General features: G+C 41.2%; 1 protein-coding gene across 8 annotated transcripts in view; it reads left to right on the top strand.

The window, feature by feature from the left end:
- Positions 1–20996, top strand: part of Cadps2 (calcium dependent secretion activator 2) — a 510179-nt gene that overhangs the window by 467957 nt on the left and 21226 nt on the right. For all 8 annotated transcript variants that reach the window (XM_038320974.1, XM_038320981.1, XM_038320973.1 and 5 more), the window contains 3 exons: positions 3119–3202; positions 3307–3339; positions 17558–17665. In XM_038320974.1, coding sequence (XP_038176902.1) covers positions 3119–3202; positions 3307–3339; positions 17558–17665 — 225 coding nt within the window. The remainder of the gene's footprint in view (positions 1–3118; positions 3203–3306; positions 3340–17557; positions 17666–20996) is intronic.

Raw genomic sequence — 20996 nt, 5'->3', positions numbered from 1 at the left:
GCAACCACATGGTGGCTCACAACCATCTGTAATGAGGTCTGGTGCCCTCTTCTGGCCTGCAGGCATACACGCAGACAGAATATTGTATACATAATAAATAAATAAACATTTAAAAAAAAAAGAACTAGGGCAGTAGGGCAGACCGCCTATCTTCAAAACCTTTCTCCCAAGCTACCCACCCAGTGTGCTCAAAGAAAGCAGAGTTCAAGTGGTCTGACAGCCTCAACCCCACCCACCTCTAGACACCTCCATAGATTGCTCTGGCTCAGACCTACTGGCTGTGAGCCACACTCATTAGCAACTCCTTGTCACCGAACTGTCCTACATGTGTCTCAACATATTTAGATATTCCGAAAAATCCTGACCATAATTTAATCACAGCAGACATGCTCCGTCTTTCAATGTCTTTAGTATTGGCTGTTTTCAATCTTTTCCTATTCATAACCTCACCGTTCTCGATGCCATCATAGTCAGGTGACCTGAGTAACTTCATCTTCCCCATGAGGTAAGAGAAGCAAAAAGACCCAATCTGTCCAGAGCTACAACCTGTCTCCTCATTCACCGGTAGGATTTCTGCCTCTGCTGTATTCACCCATATTAGCAGAGTGACTGAACACAGGCTGTGCCTTTGATGCCTCAGGTTGTCAGGTAACCATAGTAATTGTCTCTCCTCCAGGCAAATAAGATCACCTGGCACACACTTGCTCTCAAGATGTGAGCTATAAGGGATGAGGCATTTTCCACAGAGGGCCATTAAGTCTGGAATTCCCTTCCCCTGGTCTGACAGAGCTCTGGAGAGTTTGGTCTTCTGGGTCTTGACAAACCACATTAAGTTGTGCTAGGCAGCCAGTCGTGCTTGGTTAAGAAAGCTTAGTGGGCAGGAAGAACGTAGTAAGTAGACTCTGTGAGTCCTGAGCAGTTTGTAATTTTGCGGTTTTCACTGTTCAGAACCCTGAAGATAGTTACCCAATGAATGTAATTCTCCACGAGAAATACAACTTTGGTCTGCAGTTTACATGATTGTATTTCTATGTTCTTACATCATATCGCAAATGATGTGGTGAAGAAGCCTACAGGGAAGTTTTTGTTTCTTTTGCATAAACTATTTTGCAGTAATTGACCAGCCATAGAGAGACGAACATCTCCTGTGCACTCAGAGTGAGTTCTGTGGCCACCAGAGACTAATAAGACATGTCCCTGGAACTATTATCACTTTGTTGAAGAAGCTGCTATGTGAACAAAAACCAGCCTTCGTTAATTTCCCTTTTCGTATTTAAAAAACCTTGTCGGTATTTTCCCTTTGGGAGTATGTAATTTGTCAATAGTACGTATTATTTTAGGTATACAGAAAAGAGAAGCAGGGTAATATGTCCTTATTAATTTATTTTTTTCACTGACCTTCATGTCAGATATATGTTCCCTCTCAGTAAAATAAGATTTTTTTCCAAATTTATATTGCTGAATTCTTTTTTATATTATAGAAATATAAATGTGAGATGGCTCAACAAATTAGGGTACTCGCAGCTAAGTCTAATGACCTCAATTGGATTCCTGGATGGGACCCATGTGGTAAATGAAGAGAACTATTTGTCCTCGGATCTCCATGTTCATACTGTGTCATACACACATACACACACATCAATAAATAATGTATTTATGTACGTGTAAATGTATATATTATTTTTAGGGCTTGGTGTGGTGACACATGCCTTTAGTCCCAGCACTTGGGAGGCAGAGACAGCTGAAGCTTGAGGCCAGCATGATATACATAGTGAGTTGTAGGCCAGTGAGACCTACATAGTGAGTCATATATGTGTGTGTGTGTGTGTGTGTGTGTGTGTGTGTGTGTGTGTGTGTATACATATATATGAGAGGGGGTGGCAGGCAGGCGAGGGCTGTAGCCTATATTGATAGAATGCTTACTTACCTAGCATGCACAATGCCTGAATTTTGATCCTCAGCATCAAATAAAGTAGGCATGGTGATGCATGCATTCAGAAGGTGAAAGCAGGTGCATCAGAAGTTCACAATCACTCTTGAAGACATGGACATCCAAGGCCAGAATGGGACACATAACACCCTGTCACAGAAACAGAGATGGGGAAGGAGGAAGTTGAGGGGTTTGGAAGAGGAAAAAGAAACGTTTTCCGTATCTGAAACATTTCTGAAGTAATTTGAATTTCACTCCTTCTCCTTCCTTCCTCCAACACCTGCATGGATAGAACAAATGAAGTCTACATTGTACTGATCCTCAGGAAGCAGGGGTGATCCTTGAGTATCACAATCAGAACTGTCTGATAAATGCTTATTAAAGAGTGGCCAATTTCTCCCAATGTTGTAAAAACCCTGAATGTCACAGCTCTCTTCTATTGCCTGGTCTGCACTGGTCAGTTCCCACCCTATGTGTCAAAAATGTTGATCTCTAGGCAAATCATGCAAAATAGATATTTAAGTTTAGTTATCATTGTTTTCAAGTGTCTGTATTAATGTTTAAAAATGATTCTTACTCATTAATGGTTCAAATCAGAGATGTTCAGCCTTTTTGTTTCTCTGGACCACACTGGATGAAGGACTTTCTTGAGCCACATGCAGGGGTGTCTAATTCACAATCAGTGGGTTACAAAAATGTGTGTGTGTGTGTGTGTGTGTGTGTGTGTGCGTGTGTGTGTGTGTGTTCCTTGGCTGTCCCAATTAGAACTGTCTGGTAAATGATTGTTAAAGATATGAGGTGGGGATGGAGAGGGAAACTGATACTGGGACATGACATTTGTCATCTGTAAAACTGATGATTAGGAATGGCTCAATTGAAAAAAAAAAAAACAGCAATGTTTTAAGTAAGTTTATAATTTAAGGCTCCATTCATAGCTATCCCAGATCAAATTTTATTTCACACTTTCTCTTTTTAGAAAGTAATGTATTGTTTCCAGGAGTGGAAAGGGATCTTGGAGCTTGTGTTCCGAGTAACAGAACAAGCATTCGACGTTTGCCTGAACTCAGCTGTCAGTTAATTTGTTGTGGGGCTTTCCTGACTTAGGAAAGTTGTTTATGGGTCGTGTGCCCTGCTCTTGTACTACATGCACAGAGCCGTTCTCACCACTCGCCATAAACTCTGTTGCAGTTTGTTTCGGTGCTGGAAGGGGTACTGTCCAAGCTGTCCAGGTATGACGAAGGCTCTTTCTTCTCATCCATCCTGTCGTTCACTGTAAGTGTCTCAATGAGTTCTCTTGTGTTGCCTCTTAGCGGTTACCCCAGTATTTGTGTATCCGTTAAGAATCCTCATGGTTATCCTTTTCTTTCCTATTTAAGGTGAAAGCAGCAGCAAAATACGTTGATGTCCCTGTAAGTATTTATAAATATGTGTTTATTCCCTTCCTCCCTCCATCTCTCTTTCCATCCATCTACCTTCCCTTCCTTCCCTCCCCAGCCCTTTATAATTATTATTTAATACTGGCTGACTTCAGTTCTTTAAACCAGTACCATCCCTTAGGGAGTAGTTTCCTTCCCTTAAGCAAATCCTAACCCTCATAGTAAAAGCTCGGCAACACCTTTCCAGCAGATTTAAATTTTTTCTCTATAACTTGGGAGCTGTCAAAAAAGTTAGTCTGTCATGAAAACATGGCATTAGATCTCCAAAAAGAACTTACAGACCTCCAGAGTGGGACAGAGAATGCCTTACACTATATAAAACAGTACTCTCTTTACTCATTATAGGAAGGCTCTAGCTAGTTTCTAGTCAGAATTAAAATAACAACGAAGGTTCACCAGGTAAGTCAATGAACTCAAATACAACGGTGACAAGTAATAATTACTTGTTTAACCATTTTGTTTTTCAAGGACTTCTTTAGAACTAACACATGATCTATAAATTTGTTCAGAAATTAAGATACTAAGACTGGAAATCATGGAATAAGATACATGCATAAACCAATTTAGTATACTATTTTGAAGCTGTGCTGAATTATTTTGGGCTTTAAATTCTATTAGTATCACTTTCAAATACATGGTTTATAGATGATCCAAGTCTAAACTGATCAAATTATGTACTTGAGCATACGTTATCAATTTCCACACGATTAGATCATGGTGACTAACCTTAAACACAGCACGTTGCTGGATTCTAACTCAACTCTTTGTGCCTGAGCTTGGGAGCATTTCTGTGCACATAAGCAGTGTGACTGCTGAGAATCCCTGAGCAACATTTTCAGGTGGTTCTTATTTTTCAAATGCTTACCTGCATTTTGTCACCAGCGTGACCAATGTAGTCTTAAGTGGACATTATAAACTAGAAGGCCCTGGGTGTTCTTGTCATTCATTGGGATTTCTTTGGAACATTTTACTTAAAGAACGACCCCACAGAAGCCTCTGCACCCTGTCATGTGCTTAGGATCAGAGCAGGGAAATACGTGGGTTTAAATACATGCATGGAAGACAGGAATGGAGAACTAAGGGTTTTATAGTTTATGAATTCAGAAAGACAAGCTACCATGTACACATTACTTCCTTGGACTACTTATATATCATATAATAGGTTTTATCTTGAATTTTAATAGGATGGGGTATTCTAATTACTTATATCTCTTGAGCTTTTGAAGTTATCAATGTGACTATGAACTAGGTCCTCTATATGCCATAAAATGTAAATTGGGAGAAGCAGAAAGTGCTTCATCCACTCCCCTCAATACATAAAGATCATCCCTTGACATCCTTCTCAAAGATGCTCTCAGCTCTGTTTAGTTATTTCAGTGGTCGCAAATTGGCCTTTAGGCAGCCTGCTCATAAGTATGATAACCTGACCTTCTGCACATCTATGAGTTCCACTGTAGTGATGAGACGAGCAGGCCTGCTTTTCGTCCCGCCTGGCTCCCGGCCACCTGGCTAGCTTATGCCCCGAAATAACAACACACAAACTGTATTCATTTAAACACTGCCTGGCCCATTAGTTTCAGCCTCTTATTAGCTAATTCTTACATCTTGCTTTAACCCATATTTAGTAATGCGTGTAGCACCATGAGGTGGTGTCTTACCGGGAAGATTCTAGCCTGCATCCATCTCGGAGAGGAGAGTCATGGCGACTGCCTGAGGCATCTGCCTCACTTCCCTTCTTCCCAGCATTCTGTTCTGTCTACTCCAGCTATCTAAATCCTGCCCTATCAAAAAACCAAGGCAGTTTCTTTATTAACCAATGAGAGTCCTCCATCATTTCACCTGCTAAACCTAGTTCTGTTCTTTCTTCAGCAGTATAATCCTCCAACTATATGATGATTTTTGTTGTGGTTCCTCTTCCCAGGAGATGCGGCGGCTAGGCTATTAAAATGCATGTATTATCAGAGCAACTCTTATTCTTTAGGTTAGGCACCCTTAGATCTTCACTGAACCACCTGTGTTGGATGTGTTCCAGACCATGGGCATTCTTAGTGGAGCTGTGCACCCCATACCTCCAGCGGCTGAGAGTCTAGGAGTGGAATAGTATACGGACATGCCAACATGAGCAATGCTGACTTGGCCATTGCCAGGCTCTTCATCATACCTTTCAGTGCTTAGACGAATTGTAACTGCCATGGCCACTGCTCAATCAAGTTATCCCCTGGAGCAGTGTATTGTGGAGCAGCAGGCTGTGTTCCCGCCACCCCGCTCCCGGCCGCCTGGCTCCCGCACAGCTAGCTTTATACCGGAAATAACAACACACAAACTGTATTCATTTAAACACTGCCTGGCCCATTAGTTTCAGCCTCTTACTCACATCTTGACTAACCCATATCTAATAATCTGTGAACACCACGAGTGGTGTCTTACGGGGAAAGATTCAGCACGTCTGACCTGGTGGCTGGCTTCATGGCATCTGGCTCAGAGAATGAGGTGGGGCCTCTGACTAACTTCCCTCTTTCCCAGCATTCTGTTCTGTCTACTCCACCCACCTATGTTCTAACCTATAGGCCAAAGCAGTTTCTTTATTAGTTAACCAATGAAATCATCAGATAGATAGAAGACACACCTACATCAGAGCAGAGCTATCCATCCTGTACACACACACACACACACACACACACACACACACACACACACACACACCTAAGGGCACATATACAGTTGATTAATATTAATTAATTCTTTTCACACAGAGGTTCACTGGCCTGGGTTTACTTACAAATGGCCAAGTTTTCATTCTTTTTATGTGGCCTTGGGCAATTGAATTAACGGTATCGCCTGGAGCTTTTTCTTAGGTGACCTCAGTTTAATCTCCTATAAAATGAGCAAAGGAGTTGTGTGACTTGCAGCAGTCCTAGGACAAGCTTCTATGCCTTGAATTTTAAATATCTGTTAAAAATTCAAGAGAAAGCCGGTCCTGAGATGTCCCCCATCGGATGATGAGAAGGGAAGTGCTAGGAAAGCAGTCTGTGGCAGGAATAGCACCTTCTCACAAGACTGTCACTTGCTGGACATTACTTTGACAAATAAGTAGAAACACTGGCCCACTTTAAAATTTTAAATTACCTATGAAATAATTAAATATCTGTTTTCTAAAAGGGGGAGGGAGATTCATGTTCCCAAGACCTGATCACGTGAAATTACCACACAATTGAAAGCTAGTAAGAAATTGGTTGGCCAGGCATGGTAGTGCTTGCCTTTAATCCCAGCACTCAGAGGTAGAGGCAGATGGATCAGATCTCTGGGAACTCAAAGCAAGCCTGGTCCAGGCGAGTTCCAAGCCAGCCAAACCTACATAGTGAAATCCTGGTTGAAAGACGTGGGTGAAGAGGAGGAGAGAGGTAGATTGTTCAAATCGAGTGACCAAAGTGTATTATTTGTGAGCACAAGCTTAGTAGATGCAGCTTACCATCCCATCAGAGAGCTTTACGGTATTCATGTTGATGAGGATTTCAGATGGTTTAAAATTTGGAAGGGCTATTAGAATGGGTCTTATGTAGACCCGTATGGTCTGGAATTCACTATATTATTAGACTAGGTCCTATGTAGACCCGGATGGTCTGGAATTCACTAAATTTGTACTTGTCTATAAAATCTTGATCTTCATACCTCTGCCTTCCAAGTTCTAGGATTACAGGCATGTAGAGTCATGCCCAGTTGGTTTAATTAAAAAAAAAAAACCCTACAGACCTGGATATGGTGACTCTGTCATGACAAGACCTACAAGAAAGGAATATAGATGTGAGAGTGGCAGCCAGTGTGTCAAATGCTGGAGCAAGAGGAGACAGTTCACACTGGCCTTATAAAACAGGAGCACTAAGTCAAAACCACAAACTTGACAGCACTGAATTAAGTGCTATATGTGATAAAAATCAACCCATCTCGGGTAGGAGAGGTGCTGCAGCAATTGAGAGCGTGTATTACTTCTGTAGAGGATCCAAGATCACATCCCAGCAGATATGTCAGGTAGCTCTCCGCTGTCTGTAACCCAGCTTCCGGGGGTCTGACAGTTCTGTCCTCCAACGGCCTCTGCGCTCACTCACTCACACAGACACACACACACACACACACACACACACACACTCACACACACATATTAAAAGATAAAAATAAAATATTTAAAAATAAAAAGTGTGTCAGCCAGGCGGTGGTGGCGCACGCCTTTAATCCCAGCACTCGGGAGGCAGAGGCAGGTGGATCTCTGAGTTCGAGGCCAGCCTGGTCTACAAGAGCTAGCTCCAGGACAGGCTCTAGAAACTACAGGGAAACCCTGTCTCGAAAAACCAAAAAAAAAAAAAAAGTGTGTCAATCCATGGCAAAGGGCAACAAGGTGATTAGGTGGGTAAAAGCAGCTGGTGCCAAGCCTGATGATCTGAGTTCAGTCCTGTCGGGTCAACAGGGTAGTGTTCCAGGGTAGTGGCATGAGGATTAGAAATATCAGGCAAGAGGGACAGAGATATGAAGAAAAGGAAAAGAGAGCCGAACCCGGAGGGTAATCCAATGAATACTGAATTTGCCCATGCTTATTTTCCATATGCTTACATACTCCAATACAAAAGGGAGAAAGAAGGCAAAAGACTGTTTTACCATGATACAGAGAACAAACAGATCAATTACCTCTTCAATACCTGAAACCCAAGTAACTATATCCTGAGTCAAGCATTCTTTTGTTTAGGCAGAACATGCAATGACCACACCTTAGACCAAGCATCCAGTAGGCAGCCATTTCCTGGGTCAAAGCCCCTGTCATAATCTTGAAGGAGAAAGAATAGGCATGAATTCTCGGACCTTTGGTCAAGGTGAAACGGATCTCTTCTCTGAGCTCCCACACAATCCTCAGAACCCAGATTATAGGAGAGAATCAATTCCCCAAAGTTGTCCTCTAACCTCTACACATGCACGCACACACTTGACCACACACACACACACACACACACACACACACACACACAAATCAATAAGATGTAATAAAAAAAACTGAAAGGCCATGGGAGGCTGTGGAGATGGCTCTGTAGGTAAAAGCACTTATTTCTCAAGTATGAGGACTTGGGTTTGGTTCACATCTCCAGAACCCCCATAAATCTAGATATGATCACTCATGTCTGAAATCTCAACACTCCTTCAGTGAGATGGGAGATAGAGAGATTAGAATCCCCAGGAGAATGTTGGCTAGCTAGCCTGGCTTAGGCAGCGGTGAGTACCAAAAGAGAGAGCCTGCCTCAAATAAGATAGAAAATGAAAGCCAGTGCCCATAATTGTTCTCTGACTCCCATACCAGCACAGGAGGCTGGTCGCACACGGTAGCGCACAGGCTCTACTAATCCTTTGGAACATGCCCACACATCATACACACAAAGGTAGGATAAATGAACACAAACGTTTGTAAAGTATCATTTGAGACAACATTGTGGGGTATTTTTCTAATCAAGTAGTACGGTTCCTTTGGGGAACCAGGACACCTGTGCTTGAATTCTCCCTCCATCACTGTGCTTATAATATCAGTGTAACCTTGGGCACCAATTTCCTTGTCTATTAAATGAAGATATAATTATACCTCCTACAGATTTATTGTGAATAAGCACTTTCCAGGCCTCCTAGAGTGCAATTGGTACTCAGTAAATGTGAGTTATTATCATACATGTCTATTGATTATAAAATAAAATTTAATGATGACATTCTACAAAATCAGCATTTATTGATTGTATCTGTAGTACTGTGGACAAGTTGCATAAAACATTAAAAAACAATACATCCTTTCAACTTCTCCTGTAGAACGCTGCCAGAATAGTTAAGGGTCCCATCCAAGAAAGTTGGAAATAGTAACTTGTGAGGAGATAAATGGAGAAGGGAGAGGAATGGGTGTTTATTCTGAACGGAACCTAACAAGAGAAAAGATGGGTTGAAGGGGAGGGGAGAGGAAGGAGGGGAACAGAGGAAAATGTATAGCTCAATAAAATCAATAAAAAAGACAGACAAGATGGCCAGTTCAGTATCAGTGTTCTCTTCAGCAGCAACACTTTAAAACATTCTATCTTTCTTTATGCTTATTACCAAAAACATGTAGAATCCAAAAGCTCCACAAATGTGGCTTAAACTTAGCTCCGAATTACACAAAGGACATAAAGTCCAATATCCATGTTCAGGTCCTTTTTAGTCCACTTCAGCTGCTCACCTGTGGCTTCCATCTTCCTTCCTTCCTTCCTCCCTCCCTCCCTCCTTCCCTCCCTCCCTCCCTCCCTCCCTTCCTTCCTTCCTTCCTTCCTTTCATTTTACGCATTGAGGATATTAGCATCACAGGGTCATCATGAAGATCCAAGTATATATTATTAGTATGTTTTGTCATGTAAGGCATATTTTGAAATACCTGAGATCAGAGGTGAGACCTTAGTGAATTCCTCGCCATGCAAGTATAAATTCCTGAGTTTTCTTCCCCAGAGTCCACATGAAAAACCCATGTATAGTGGCAGTAACTCCCCCTGACTCGAAAGAAAGAAAGAAAGAAAGAAAGAAAGAAAGAAAGAAAGAAAGAAAGAAAGAAAGAAGAAAGATAGTTCCTGAAAAGGAACACCCCAGAGGCTATTATCTTATATCCACATGCATATACGTACACACATGTATACAAATATATATCCAGAACTGACGCTGCTGCTTGCCTGCCTCCATGATTTCCCCTGCTGGCTTTGACCCCATCTTTGGAAAGAAAACACAGGTGTGTTTGACAAAGTGAAAAGCAGATTTATTTTCATTATCTTTTATTTTAGAATAATAAGCACCTTGCGGGTATCACTAATTATGTCTCAGGTTATCGTAGAAGTTCAGTGGCACTGGCACTTCGCTCTTTTTCCTTTCACATATGTGTTTCTGATGTTGTTTGCTGTTTAGATAAGGTCACTTTGACATTCAGGGCCATACATAAGAGAAAACGCCAGGCAGGACTTTGAAACATGCTTCCCTGGAAGGATGTGTGTGCTCACCAGGAGGTGAAGCAGGAAGAAGTGATATGCCTCTCACAGAAAGCTTGCCTTCCATCACCCACACAACCTTACTGTCGTTTCTGCTTTGCTCTGTCCGGTTATGTTTTTCCCCAGTTAGCTCTTCTTTCTTCGCTAAGCCCAGTCAGTGGCCTGTCCCTGGCCAGGAGCAGCCCAGTGTTTTCAGACCTTCTTTACCTAAATTTAATCCCAGTTCCTCTAAATCATAAAAACTAAACATGAAGTGGTACACAGAGATTCTTAGTTTGACCTCCACCAAGCCTCGTGTTATTTTAGTCAACGATACTGTAACATCTGTGGATAGAAGAGGGAAAGTTAGCAGACACCTTTGTGAACAGAGACGTGCTACCTTGTATCAATAGCATTCAGCGTGAATGTAACTGTGTGGAACTTCCATCGATTCATGTATTAGTGCTTGGTGTTGGACAGTCAATGGCTGGGCCCTTCCCAGAGGAAGAGGGTTTCTCCTGCCATCAGAATTCCTTGGTTGTGTGTGGTTCTTTGACCCATCAACATGACTGCCTAAATAAGACCTTAACAAGGACCACACAAAGAAGCATGGTAACATTGAAGGGGATATGCTCGTGAGGCCTCTGCCCCAGTATTTAAATAACCTCGTCCGTGAAAAGATTGTTCTCCAGTAATAAATGAAAAATGTTGGAGCACACGCATGCTTATAGCAACCATTTCTAGACATGTTGGAATATAAAGGATGTCTGTCACTCCTTAAAAGAAATAATACAGAAAGCGGCGTGACTACTTATGTTACAGGGCTTTAGCCCATTCCGGTGTCAGTTGTTCCTGGACTTTATGGGAAGAGTCTGACTCTTCCGTACATGAACTCTGCAGTAGAAGAGCACACCACCTCGGAAGTCTAAGACTGACCGGTATGCATACACGCAGAACATTTTGCTTCGAACCTGAAAGATATTTTTTAAAGGTTGTGCCATCTGTAATTCCAATTTTCCCACTCACGTGTTTGGGTTATGCGTGTGTGCATGCGTGTGCACTTGTGTGTAGTTAGGAATATGTGCAAGCATGTATAGAGGCCAGAGATTAGTGTCCCTCTGTTTTCCTCATTTGCTTCACCTTAGTTTCTGAGACAAGGTCTCTCATTGAACCTTGACATTTTGGCTAGAATGGCTGATCAGAAAAACTGACTGTCTAGGAAGCCACTGGGCTCCACCTGCCTCCACCCCTTCCCCCCAGTACTGAAAATGTAGGCATGTGCAGCTGGGGATAGAGGACAGTGGGGATCTGAACTCGGTTCCTCATGCATTCACTGCAAGTACTTGATCCATTGCACCGTCTCCACAACCCTACTTCCCTACTTCTCATTTGGGTCAGGAAAGCCATAACAATGTTTTGGGTTTCTTTTGTTTCGTTGGTTGGTTGGTTGGTTGGTTGGTTGGTTGGTTGGTTGGTTGGTTGGTTGGATTTGGGGTGGGGGTAGGTTGTTTGTTTTGTTCTTGTTTTTTGGTTTTTCAAGACAGGGTTTCTCTAAGTTACAACTCTGACTGTCCTGGAACTTTATAGACACTATAGACCAGGCTGTCCTCAAACTTTCAGAGATCCACCTGCCTCTGTCTCCCAAGTGCTAAAGGTGTGCACCGCCTGACTCACATTTAATAAAATCAATCTTTCTCTCTCTCTCTCTCTCTCTCTCTCTCTCTCTCTCTCTCTCTCTCTCTCTGTCTCTGTGTGTGTGTGTGTGTGTGTTGCTAGAGACCTAACTTAGGGCATCATATATCTTAATAAATAGATAACAATTGTTTCACTATTTTAAAAAATAGAAAATCTACTTTTTCAAAAGCATCTTTGAATATTTTGTTATTTAAATTCCTTCCCTCTACCCCTTTCCATAAATTAGTCCTCTCTCCACAGAGAGGGATACATAACATACTCACATGGGTATCAATCTAGTTTGAAGGTTTGGGCTCTATTTCCTTTTGGCTTTCTACATAGGTGTAATATAATTTTGATACTTCATTAAAAAACTAATGAAGTAAATCAAGTGTATTTTTTTACAATATCACAGGAATATTTAATCATTGGTGTCTAATGTGTAAATGCCAGTGTAATGAAATATATACATTAGGGGGTGAAAAAGCATGCTGTTTTTTTAACAATCACCAAGACCAATTATGTGTGCCCTAATAATCAGATTTTAAGTTATGACTGAGCCTTGTGTGCTGGCGCAAGGCTACAAAGAGTTCCTGGGTTCCTGCCACACTTTCAGATTCAAAAGCCCTGCTCTTATCTCATGCCTTTTCACTTTGTCAGTGATTGCTATACAGCCAAATGTGGCATTTCCTTTACAGAGCATACAAAACATGCAGGAGGAGAGGACAGATAGCACAGTTTCCCACTTGGCTGATTCTCCAATGCAAGTTTTCCTTCTCTCTCTCTCTCTCTCTCTCTCTCTCTCTCTCTCTCTCTCTCTCTCTCTCTCTCTCTCTCTCTCTCTCTCTCCCCTCTCTCTCTCTCTCTCTCTCTCTCTCTCTCTCTCTCTCTCTCTTTCTCTCTTCCTTTCTTCCTTCCTCTTCCTTTCTTTCTTTTGAGTCTAAGATGTGTACTTTTAAATTAAGTCACTTACACTGTAGCTTCTAGTTAATCTTTGAGACAGGAATGGCATATTTTAAAATGTGTCTCCTTGTTAAGCAGACACCATGACAGTGTTTGTGTAGTGTCGTGTTCACCTCCAGCGGAAGGTTAAGCAGCGTCTTCTGTATCTTAATCTGTCACTGTGAAAAATGACAGCCATGCCATACCCACCTACCCATGAATGGGGAAGCGAAAACTCACACCTGTGTGATTAGGTAGAACAGCAGGAAGTAAGAACGTTTGCAGCATATAATTAGCAAGGAATTTTTTTTTCTCTTTTTAAGTGCTATGTTCATCTCGCTGGGTTAACTAGTAATTAATGCTTGGAAGGGTCGGGGGACTGTGCTGGAATCTGCATCTTGCTCATTCACTCCCTGATGGATTCAGTTGCATTTACGACCACCATCAGAAGAACTCACCTTAGAATAATTCATTTTCCTTCCATGCTACTGATTTCTTTATGCGCATTGGGGGGAATTTTTTTTAATATCTTTTTGTCCCTTTACTATAGCTTTGTTGGCCAAAATTTGCCTTCCTAGTTAGAAGATTAAAAGTAATTTAGGAATTCTTTATGTATGGAGACAAGTAGCCTAACAAGCAAGTTGGAAAAGTTTATGTAGAGAACTGAGAGTTTCGGAGGCTTAAATTGAAAATGGGGAAAAAAGTGATTTTAATGTTCCTAAATTGTACTTAATAGAGTGCTCGCCATGTGATTTTTAACTGTTATTTTCTCATATTCATTAAGAGGCTGTAATTTAATTAACAATGCAGAAAAGATTTCTAAACATGGCTCTGTAGGATACAGTCTTCTTGATAAAGAGGCATGGCAACGCATGGTTATTGAAGTTTCACAGGGCGCTCTTCCGGAAGGACTGGAAAGCATACCTACTTTGACCAGAGTCGGGAGCCGCCTCTACCTCCACAGTGCAGTCGCAAACATTCAATCCATCTACATTCTAAAACGTGCACAGGAAGCTAGCATCGGGGTGCTCAGCGCGCAGGGAGGTTGAAGCATCAGCGCATAAGGTAACGGTTAATATTGCAACCAGAAGCAGTGGCTTGTCAAGTGTGTCAGTTCCACCGCCACGTCACGGCAGCCCTGGCACAAAGGAGCACTGAGCCAGTGATAATGTCTTCGATCCAAACACGTTTGTGCTGAAGGTAGAAACTGTTTAAAAGGAAAATTGCATCTTTTCCAGCAATTTATCATAGATAATTACCCTCTTGTGCGCCAAATGAAGGATAAAGTGTTTTTAAAGAACTATAACTCTAATTGGAACATGTCACCAGGTGTTGCGGTTACTCTTACTTGTGTATATTCTTTTAATGATTACAGTCTCATGCCACAAACTGCATGAAAATATATTCACTAGGTGTGAAATTCCCATATGTCACAGTTTCAAGAATAGGTAAACAGCACAAGATAAAGGAAAGAATAATGCTAATGAGGGATCTTAAGAAGTCTAGGCTTTAGTTTCCAAGCAAGAACATCATAATTTGCCGAAAGAGAAGAAAAGCAACTTTGAAACTGCAAACTCGGCTGAGCTTCAGCCCACACACTTACAAAGTTGCAGAACGCGGTTCAGTGCGGAGCTCGGACCTTTCCTTCCCTGGAATCTGCCAATAGGGAACTGGATTTAGTTTTCTTTTATGTTTAAGCTGTAAAGTGTTTGTTGAATTTATATGGTGAAAGGTAACAATTCCTGGACAGGGTCTTCTGGAGTCTCCTGGAGTTCGTTGTTAGCTTGGAAGTGACCAAGAGCGCAGGAGTGTCCGTCAAAGGAATCGGCCGGCCACTGCTCTCCACTGGTCCTAGAAGTGACTGGCTTTCCACGGACTCTGTTGGGGGAAGTGATTGAGTGGATTAAACTATGGGTAGGGAGAAAAGATGGGAAGGCAAGACTCCCTTTCAGCTTCGGTATAACCAGACTGGGCTGGCTGCCTTGTTATTAATATTATGTATATTATCCATAATATTCGTAGGCACCTGCATGGAACTCAGATGCTGAGCTGCCTCAGGAATGAGCAAAGAAAACTGGCCTCATGTCATTTTCATTCCAGGGCATCGTGCTTTCTGGACGTTTTCATTTTTGGTGTTTTGACAAAGTTTGAGAAGCACAGAGAAAAATCCGTATCATATGGGTTGTTCACCTGAGAAGAATCAGGACTAGTGATGTTTGTACAAATAACCCTGCCTCTTCACTTGAAAATTTGATGTACAAACTTCACTTCCCCAAAGTAAAACCAACTTAAGTTTTTGCTTATTATCCTTGGGGTTACTTAAACTTTCAAACACTGGTTATGAGGATGATGCAGAAAAACAAAGAATGCATGTGTTCAATTGCCTCCACCAGGTTGGCAATGCATTACCTATATTATGTATGGATGCTCTTAAAGGAGACACTTATGGGAACATTTGTATAAACAGTTATTTTATATTTTAATATAATTTAGTTATATCATGGTTACATAGTAAAAATTCCTGAATTTTTGTTATCTATGCTTTAAGGTGAATTTAAATTATCAAGACTGGAGGTGTAGCCCAGTTAATAGATATTTGCCTGGCATGCTCAAAACCATGTGTCTACTCCCAGCACCTCATAAACTGGTGCGGTTGTGCACATTGGTAAGCCACACACTTGGAAGATGGAGGCAAAGAGGATCAGAATCAAAAGTCATCCTCATCAACATTGCAAGTTCAGAGCCACCTAGGTCACCGGATATCCTGTCTCAAAAAAAAAAAATGCAGTTATTTTTACTGAACAGAAAAATAAGTTTTTAACAAAAAGCCTGATGTTTATCACTGAAATAAAATATCCTGGTGCCTATAAATGCAATGGTTAGGGAATAAACACTTGCTGTGGCAAATAAAATACCAATCCATGCTCTGCAAAAAGAGCCAAAAATGGCAAAGACTTTCTGTCCCTCACAAGAAGATGCTCCGCCATGTTGCCATCAGCCAATCTACACCTTGTGCTGCTCTTGCAGGAGTGGTGATAATTAAGTAGCTCGTGTCCTCTTTAATCTGATTGTCTTTCACTATTCACTTTTGTGAGTCAGTCTATTAGTCAAGGCTGTAAGCACATCCTACGACCATGAGATGCTAGAAGCTTGACTATCTTACTTGGCTATCAGTTCTACTGTTAAGTTCTTACTAATGTTATACTCTATAATCAAATAACTCAGAGCAGGTTATGAGTCAAGCCCAGATGTAAGTAATGTAAATAATTCTTTCCATCAGTCAGCCTAGCATGCATATGAAACTTGAGAAAGAGTGAATGATAAGTTGAGAAGGAAATCTCTTTGGCAGCCACGAAGGCTTTTGACCCTCATACTGATTTTTCTTCTCCTTTTTCTTTCAAACGCTACAGCAGTAGTTCTCAACCTATGGGTCACGAACCTTAGAGGGTCACTTATTGGATATTTACATCAAGATTCACAACAGAAGCAAAATTACAGCTATGAAGTAACAGTGCAGTAATTTATGATTGGTGTCACCACAACACGAGGAACTGTAGTAACGGGTCACAACATTAAGAAGGTTAAGAACCGCGGGCCTATAGCAAGGAGGAATAATGCTAACTACCCTGCCTCCCTGAACAGGAGAAAATACCAAATGCCAAATGATAATTTAGCGAGTTCACTAGTTCACCTCTTTGGCAGTACATGGGAAATGAGTTTATTGATGTTCTCACTGCACTTCTATAATGTAACAAATCCCTAAGATGGTATCAGTAAGCAATGAATAAAAGCAATAGAAAATCAAAAAGTATCTTATTTTACTTTGCATTAAATGTTTTCCCAGGCATCCTAGTATTTTGCTAATCTGAATAAGAACACTGGTTTGTATTCCTTTAGTACTCAGAGTATTCTAAAGAGGCGAATCAGGACAGTTTATGGCTTCACACCATTGGCGAGCAAATAGTGAGGGATGAAAAGTCAGTTGTATAACACTTACAATTAGGACATAATCTTTCCAATGAGGAATTTTCTTTTAATCTCCTCTCATACTTCTTGGCACACTGACTTCTCAAGGTAGTCATTTTTTAAAAAAAAAGACACCTATGGGAGGTTGAAGAGATGGCTCTGCAGTTAAGTTGCATGCTACCCTTCAGAAGAACTGAGCTTGGTTGCCAACACTCATGTTGGGCAGCTCACAATTGCCTGTCATCTCCAGCAGCGGGATAGTTCAACACTTTGGGTGCTGTGTATGTATGTGATAACATACACATACCCACATAAGACACACCCGTATGATTAATTAAAAATAAAATAGATCTTTTTAAAGGATATGCATAAGCTTACAACCCTGTGTTCCTAATCATCTCAACACTACTGGATGTGACTTTAAGTAGTAAAGGTGAATGCTAAACGTTTACACATGCCAGTCGTTGTTGATTTGGTATAAACATAATTCACAGGGGTGAACAATTTCAACAGCCATTAAAATTGTTTCCCAAACTACTATTAAATAAAGCTTTAGAAATGAGAACTGACACTTTTTTTAATTCCCTGTGTTTCTTTCCATGTAACAGAAACCAGGAATGGATCTGGCAGACACCTACATTATGTTTGTTCGGCAAAACCAGGATATTCTTCGAGAAAAAGTCAATGAAGAGATGTATATAGAAAAGTTGTTTGATGTAAGTAGTTGCCATTGTCACGGGACATAGAACATTTTTATCTTGATTTAAAATGTTGATGTGCATGGAAAATATATTTTGTCAATACTAAGGTCTTCATTTCGGCATAACAGCTAGGCGTGGGGTTAGTTTTATAAACTCGATCAAGTTTCTCTAAAGCTAACTAAGAAAGTAGTCAACTTAAATAAGAGTGTTATTCACTTGTAACTGTGATCACTCAAATCCAAGAAAATGGTATCGAGCTGGTGACCTAACTGCACAGCCTGCCCCAGTGCTGATACTGACCCTAGGATATTTTCTTTGAAGTGTATTTACGTGCATCTTCTCTGCATTTTAGAAATGCTTTTCTGGCAGTTTCATTTAATTATGCAAGTTACCGCAAATGTTTTCATAACGGCAATTCACGGGCTTCGCGGTGACACTTCAGCTGTGGCAGTTACAGGAGGTCCCACTACGTCATCATCTTCGCCATGCTCTGGTGTCCGTGTGTGCTGTCTGCGCAACTGGGTGGTCACAGTGCACCTTATCTTTCTGGCTTTATGTTTCCAGGCCACTTTACAATAAAAGTATCATCTGTTTTAATAAGATATGTGTTAATATGCGTGAAAGGAAGGATTTCCTAAAAGCTTTGATGCCCTGCAGGGGTAGAAAAATTATCATCTATCCAGCTGGCTCTTTTACAAAATACTGAAACCATATTAGCAACTTCTGCTTCCGTTTGGAATTTCTCTGCGTTGACGGGCATATGTTTCATTTCCAACTTCTTTTACTTTTTTGCTTATGAGGTGATTTTCAGAAATGTCGAACAGAAAAAGAAAGGTGAGCTGATGATGTATCTGTTATGTTTCTTCCTCGCTAGAGCACATACATCTTTGATGGAGGAAATAAGGTGGAGTTATCCTGAAAACAGTCCCCTCTAGGTAGTCACTGTTGGAAGGGAGGACTGTTTTCTGGAGACCTTCAATGTTTATGTCTTGGTGACCTACTTGTGGCGAAGCTTAACCACCATTATGCCGGTTAGTAAGCCAAGGTAGAATTTTTTTCACCTCAGAGATATTCTCCACTTTAACTCTTCTTCATTTGCTGAACTTCAGAAGACTTTGCAGGACTGCTTAGAGCCAGCTAAAGCAGATCTGAGGAGGCCCGCATTCACATAGTACATTCATTTCATTGCACTATCAGGCACTCTTTCCTTCTGATACCTAAGCATCTGGCTTGGTTGTAGGTTTGCATCCAAAGCGCTGGGTTTTAGTCAAGAAGCTTTTCAGATTTTTTTTTTTTTTGTACATCCCCAGCAGAGCTCTGGACTTGTTATTTGTACAATAATTGTAATGTCCTCAAACATTCTATTTTTTTTAAAGTTGCACATATTTATTGCTTTAATTAAAAATGAAAATGAACCCTGACTCTATTGGTATGTCATCAAGAATAGCATAGATGAGGGGATACTAAGAGCCCCTAATTAGCCAAGGCTGAATTTGCCTCAATTACAGTTCGTAAATGAGAGGTTATCAAGTATGTGTTGAAAGGTAAAGTAGAATGTGTAGCTCAAGCAACAGATCATTACTGAGAGACATTATATAATTGTTGGAAATCTACTTGGCTGGAGCTTAAAATAATATTGTTAGGTGTCAAGAAACAGTTGAAAATAATGACCCTAAGTGCACTGTTAGCAACCATAGCCTATTACGGATAAAAGATTGAAGAGAACAATAGTCCTGTGCACAGCGGCAAACTTTCCCTCCTCCAATTAGACTCCTTCCTACATAGGTAAGGAAGTGGAGCCTCCGAAGTTCAGGTGCGGACCAACACACACACATTAGGAGGTGTTAGCTTGGAGTTGTTTGTATCCAATTTGGCAAAATGCCCAGGGCTCGATTTCTGATCATACAGTATAAGGGATTAACTCCTAAAGAATCACATGCCTTTTACCCAGATGAAATTCACTGGTTTAGAAAAATGCCAACGCTATTTTACGTAAAAAACGATTAGTCTGCAAGACACACATTAATTTTAAAGTGTGTCTGCCACGTTACAAAGAAGCCCGTGTGCCGCACTACATAGTCTTCTTTCCAGCTGATACCCTAACAGTGAGAAGAGCTGTCAAAGTATTTGTGAAATTTGCCACACTTCTTAAGATACCCTTGGCCTCTAATACTTTTTCATCAATTCAGCATCTTAATAGCTCCTGGTTTTATAGTGAAATACCCCTGCACTTGATTTAAATAGTGGTACTACTGACTAAGGAATATGGATGATCGTCACCCTGGATTTGTGCTTATTGTTTTGGGACATCTAGGGATGAGAACAGACGCATTCCCCTCCATTCCCGCATGGCCACATGCCATGTTGAATGAAACTCATGGCCTGTCCATCCTGCCCTGCTATTTTTGTTCCAGCACCCACAGAGAAGTGATTTTGTTTCTTGACCTCAACATATGAAAAATGGAAATGATTAAATCTGTGTTAATCCCTAAAGGTGTAAGTATTGTCCATTTAGATTTTTATGTTAAATCTGGAGGTATCAAAATCCTAAGTACCTGCTAAAAGTCAAATTATTTGTACAAATATGCTGTCCTCTTTATCCTGAAAGTGCTTAAACTTATAGAGCCCTTTTGTTTGGGACAGAAATCGCTTCTATAAAGTATAAATAGCTGGCAACTGTGCTGCTTAAAAAAAACAAAATTGAGTTTAAGACACGTCTTTGATTAAGAGCTGGCGAAGCAGTTGAGTTGGTAAAGTGCTTACCAAACAGAAGTACCTAAGTTTAAATCCCAGCACAGTGGGGAGCACCTCTGACCCCAGTGCCGTAGAGGCAGAGACAGGACAGTTTCTGAGGCTGGCCAGCTTGCTAGCCAGCTAGCTGAATCAGTGAATTATTGAGGCCGGGTGAAAATCTGTCTCAAAAAATAAGGTGGAGGACTGGTGAGATGGCTCGGTCAGTCAGAGCACTCGGTCACAAGCATAAAAACCTGAGTGCAGTCCGTGGAGCCCGCAGGATGGAAAGGCAGAATTGACTCCAGCGAGTTGTCCTCTGACTTCCACATGCTCACCAGACACACAGTCAGACACACAGACAGACACACACAGACACACACACATACACACGTGCGCGCACACACACACACACATCGCTTATCTCTTCAAGAGTTCCTAACAGTGTTAGCATTTCTGTTTCTCTCTGTTGGTGCATCCAGCCTTGTGGGTGATATGCCATCATCCTCTTACACCTTTATTTTGGAATTAAAAAGATCTTCTCTTCAGAGAAAATAAGTGACTTGTTGGGTGTCCTCAAACTCTGAACCTGTATCTCTTCTCAAAATCCTTCCAT

Source organism: Arvicola amphibius, chromosome 2, assembly GCF_903992535.2.
Source record: "Arvicola amphibius chromosome 2, mArvAmp1.2, whole genome shotgun sequence".
Taxonomy (NCBI): domain Eukaryota; kingdom Metazoa; phylum Chordata; class Mammalia; order Rodentia; family Cricetidae; genus Arvicola; species Arvicola amphibius.
The sequence above is the reverse complement of the archived record's forward strand: the minus strand, read 5'-3'. Positions and strand labels throughout refer to the sequence as shown.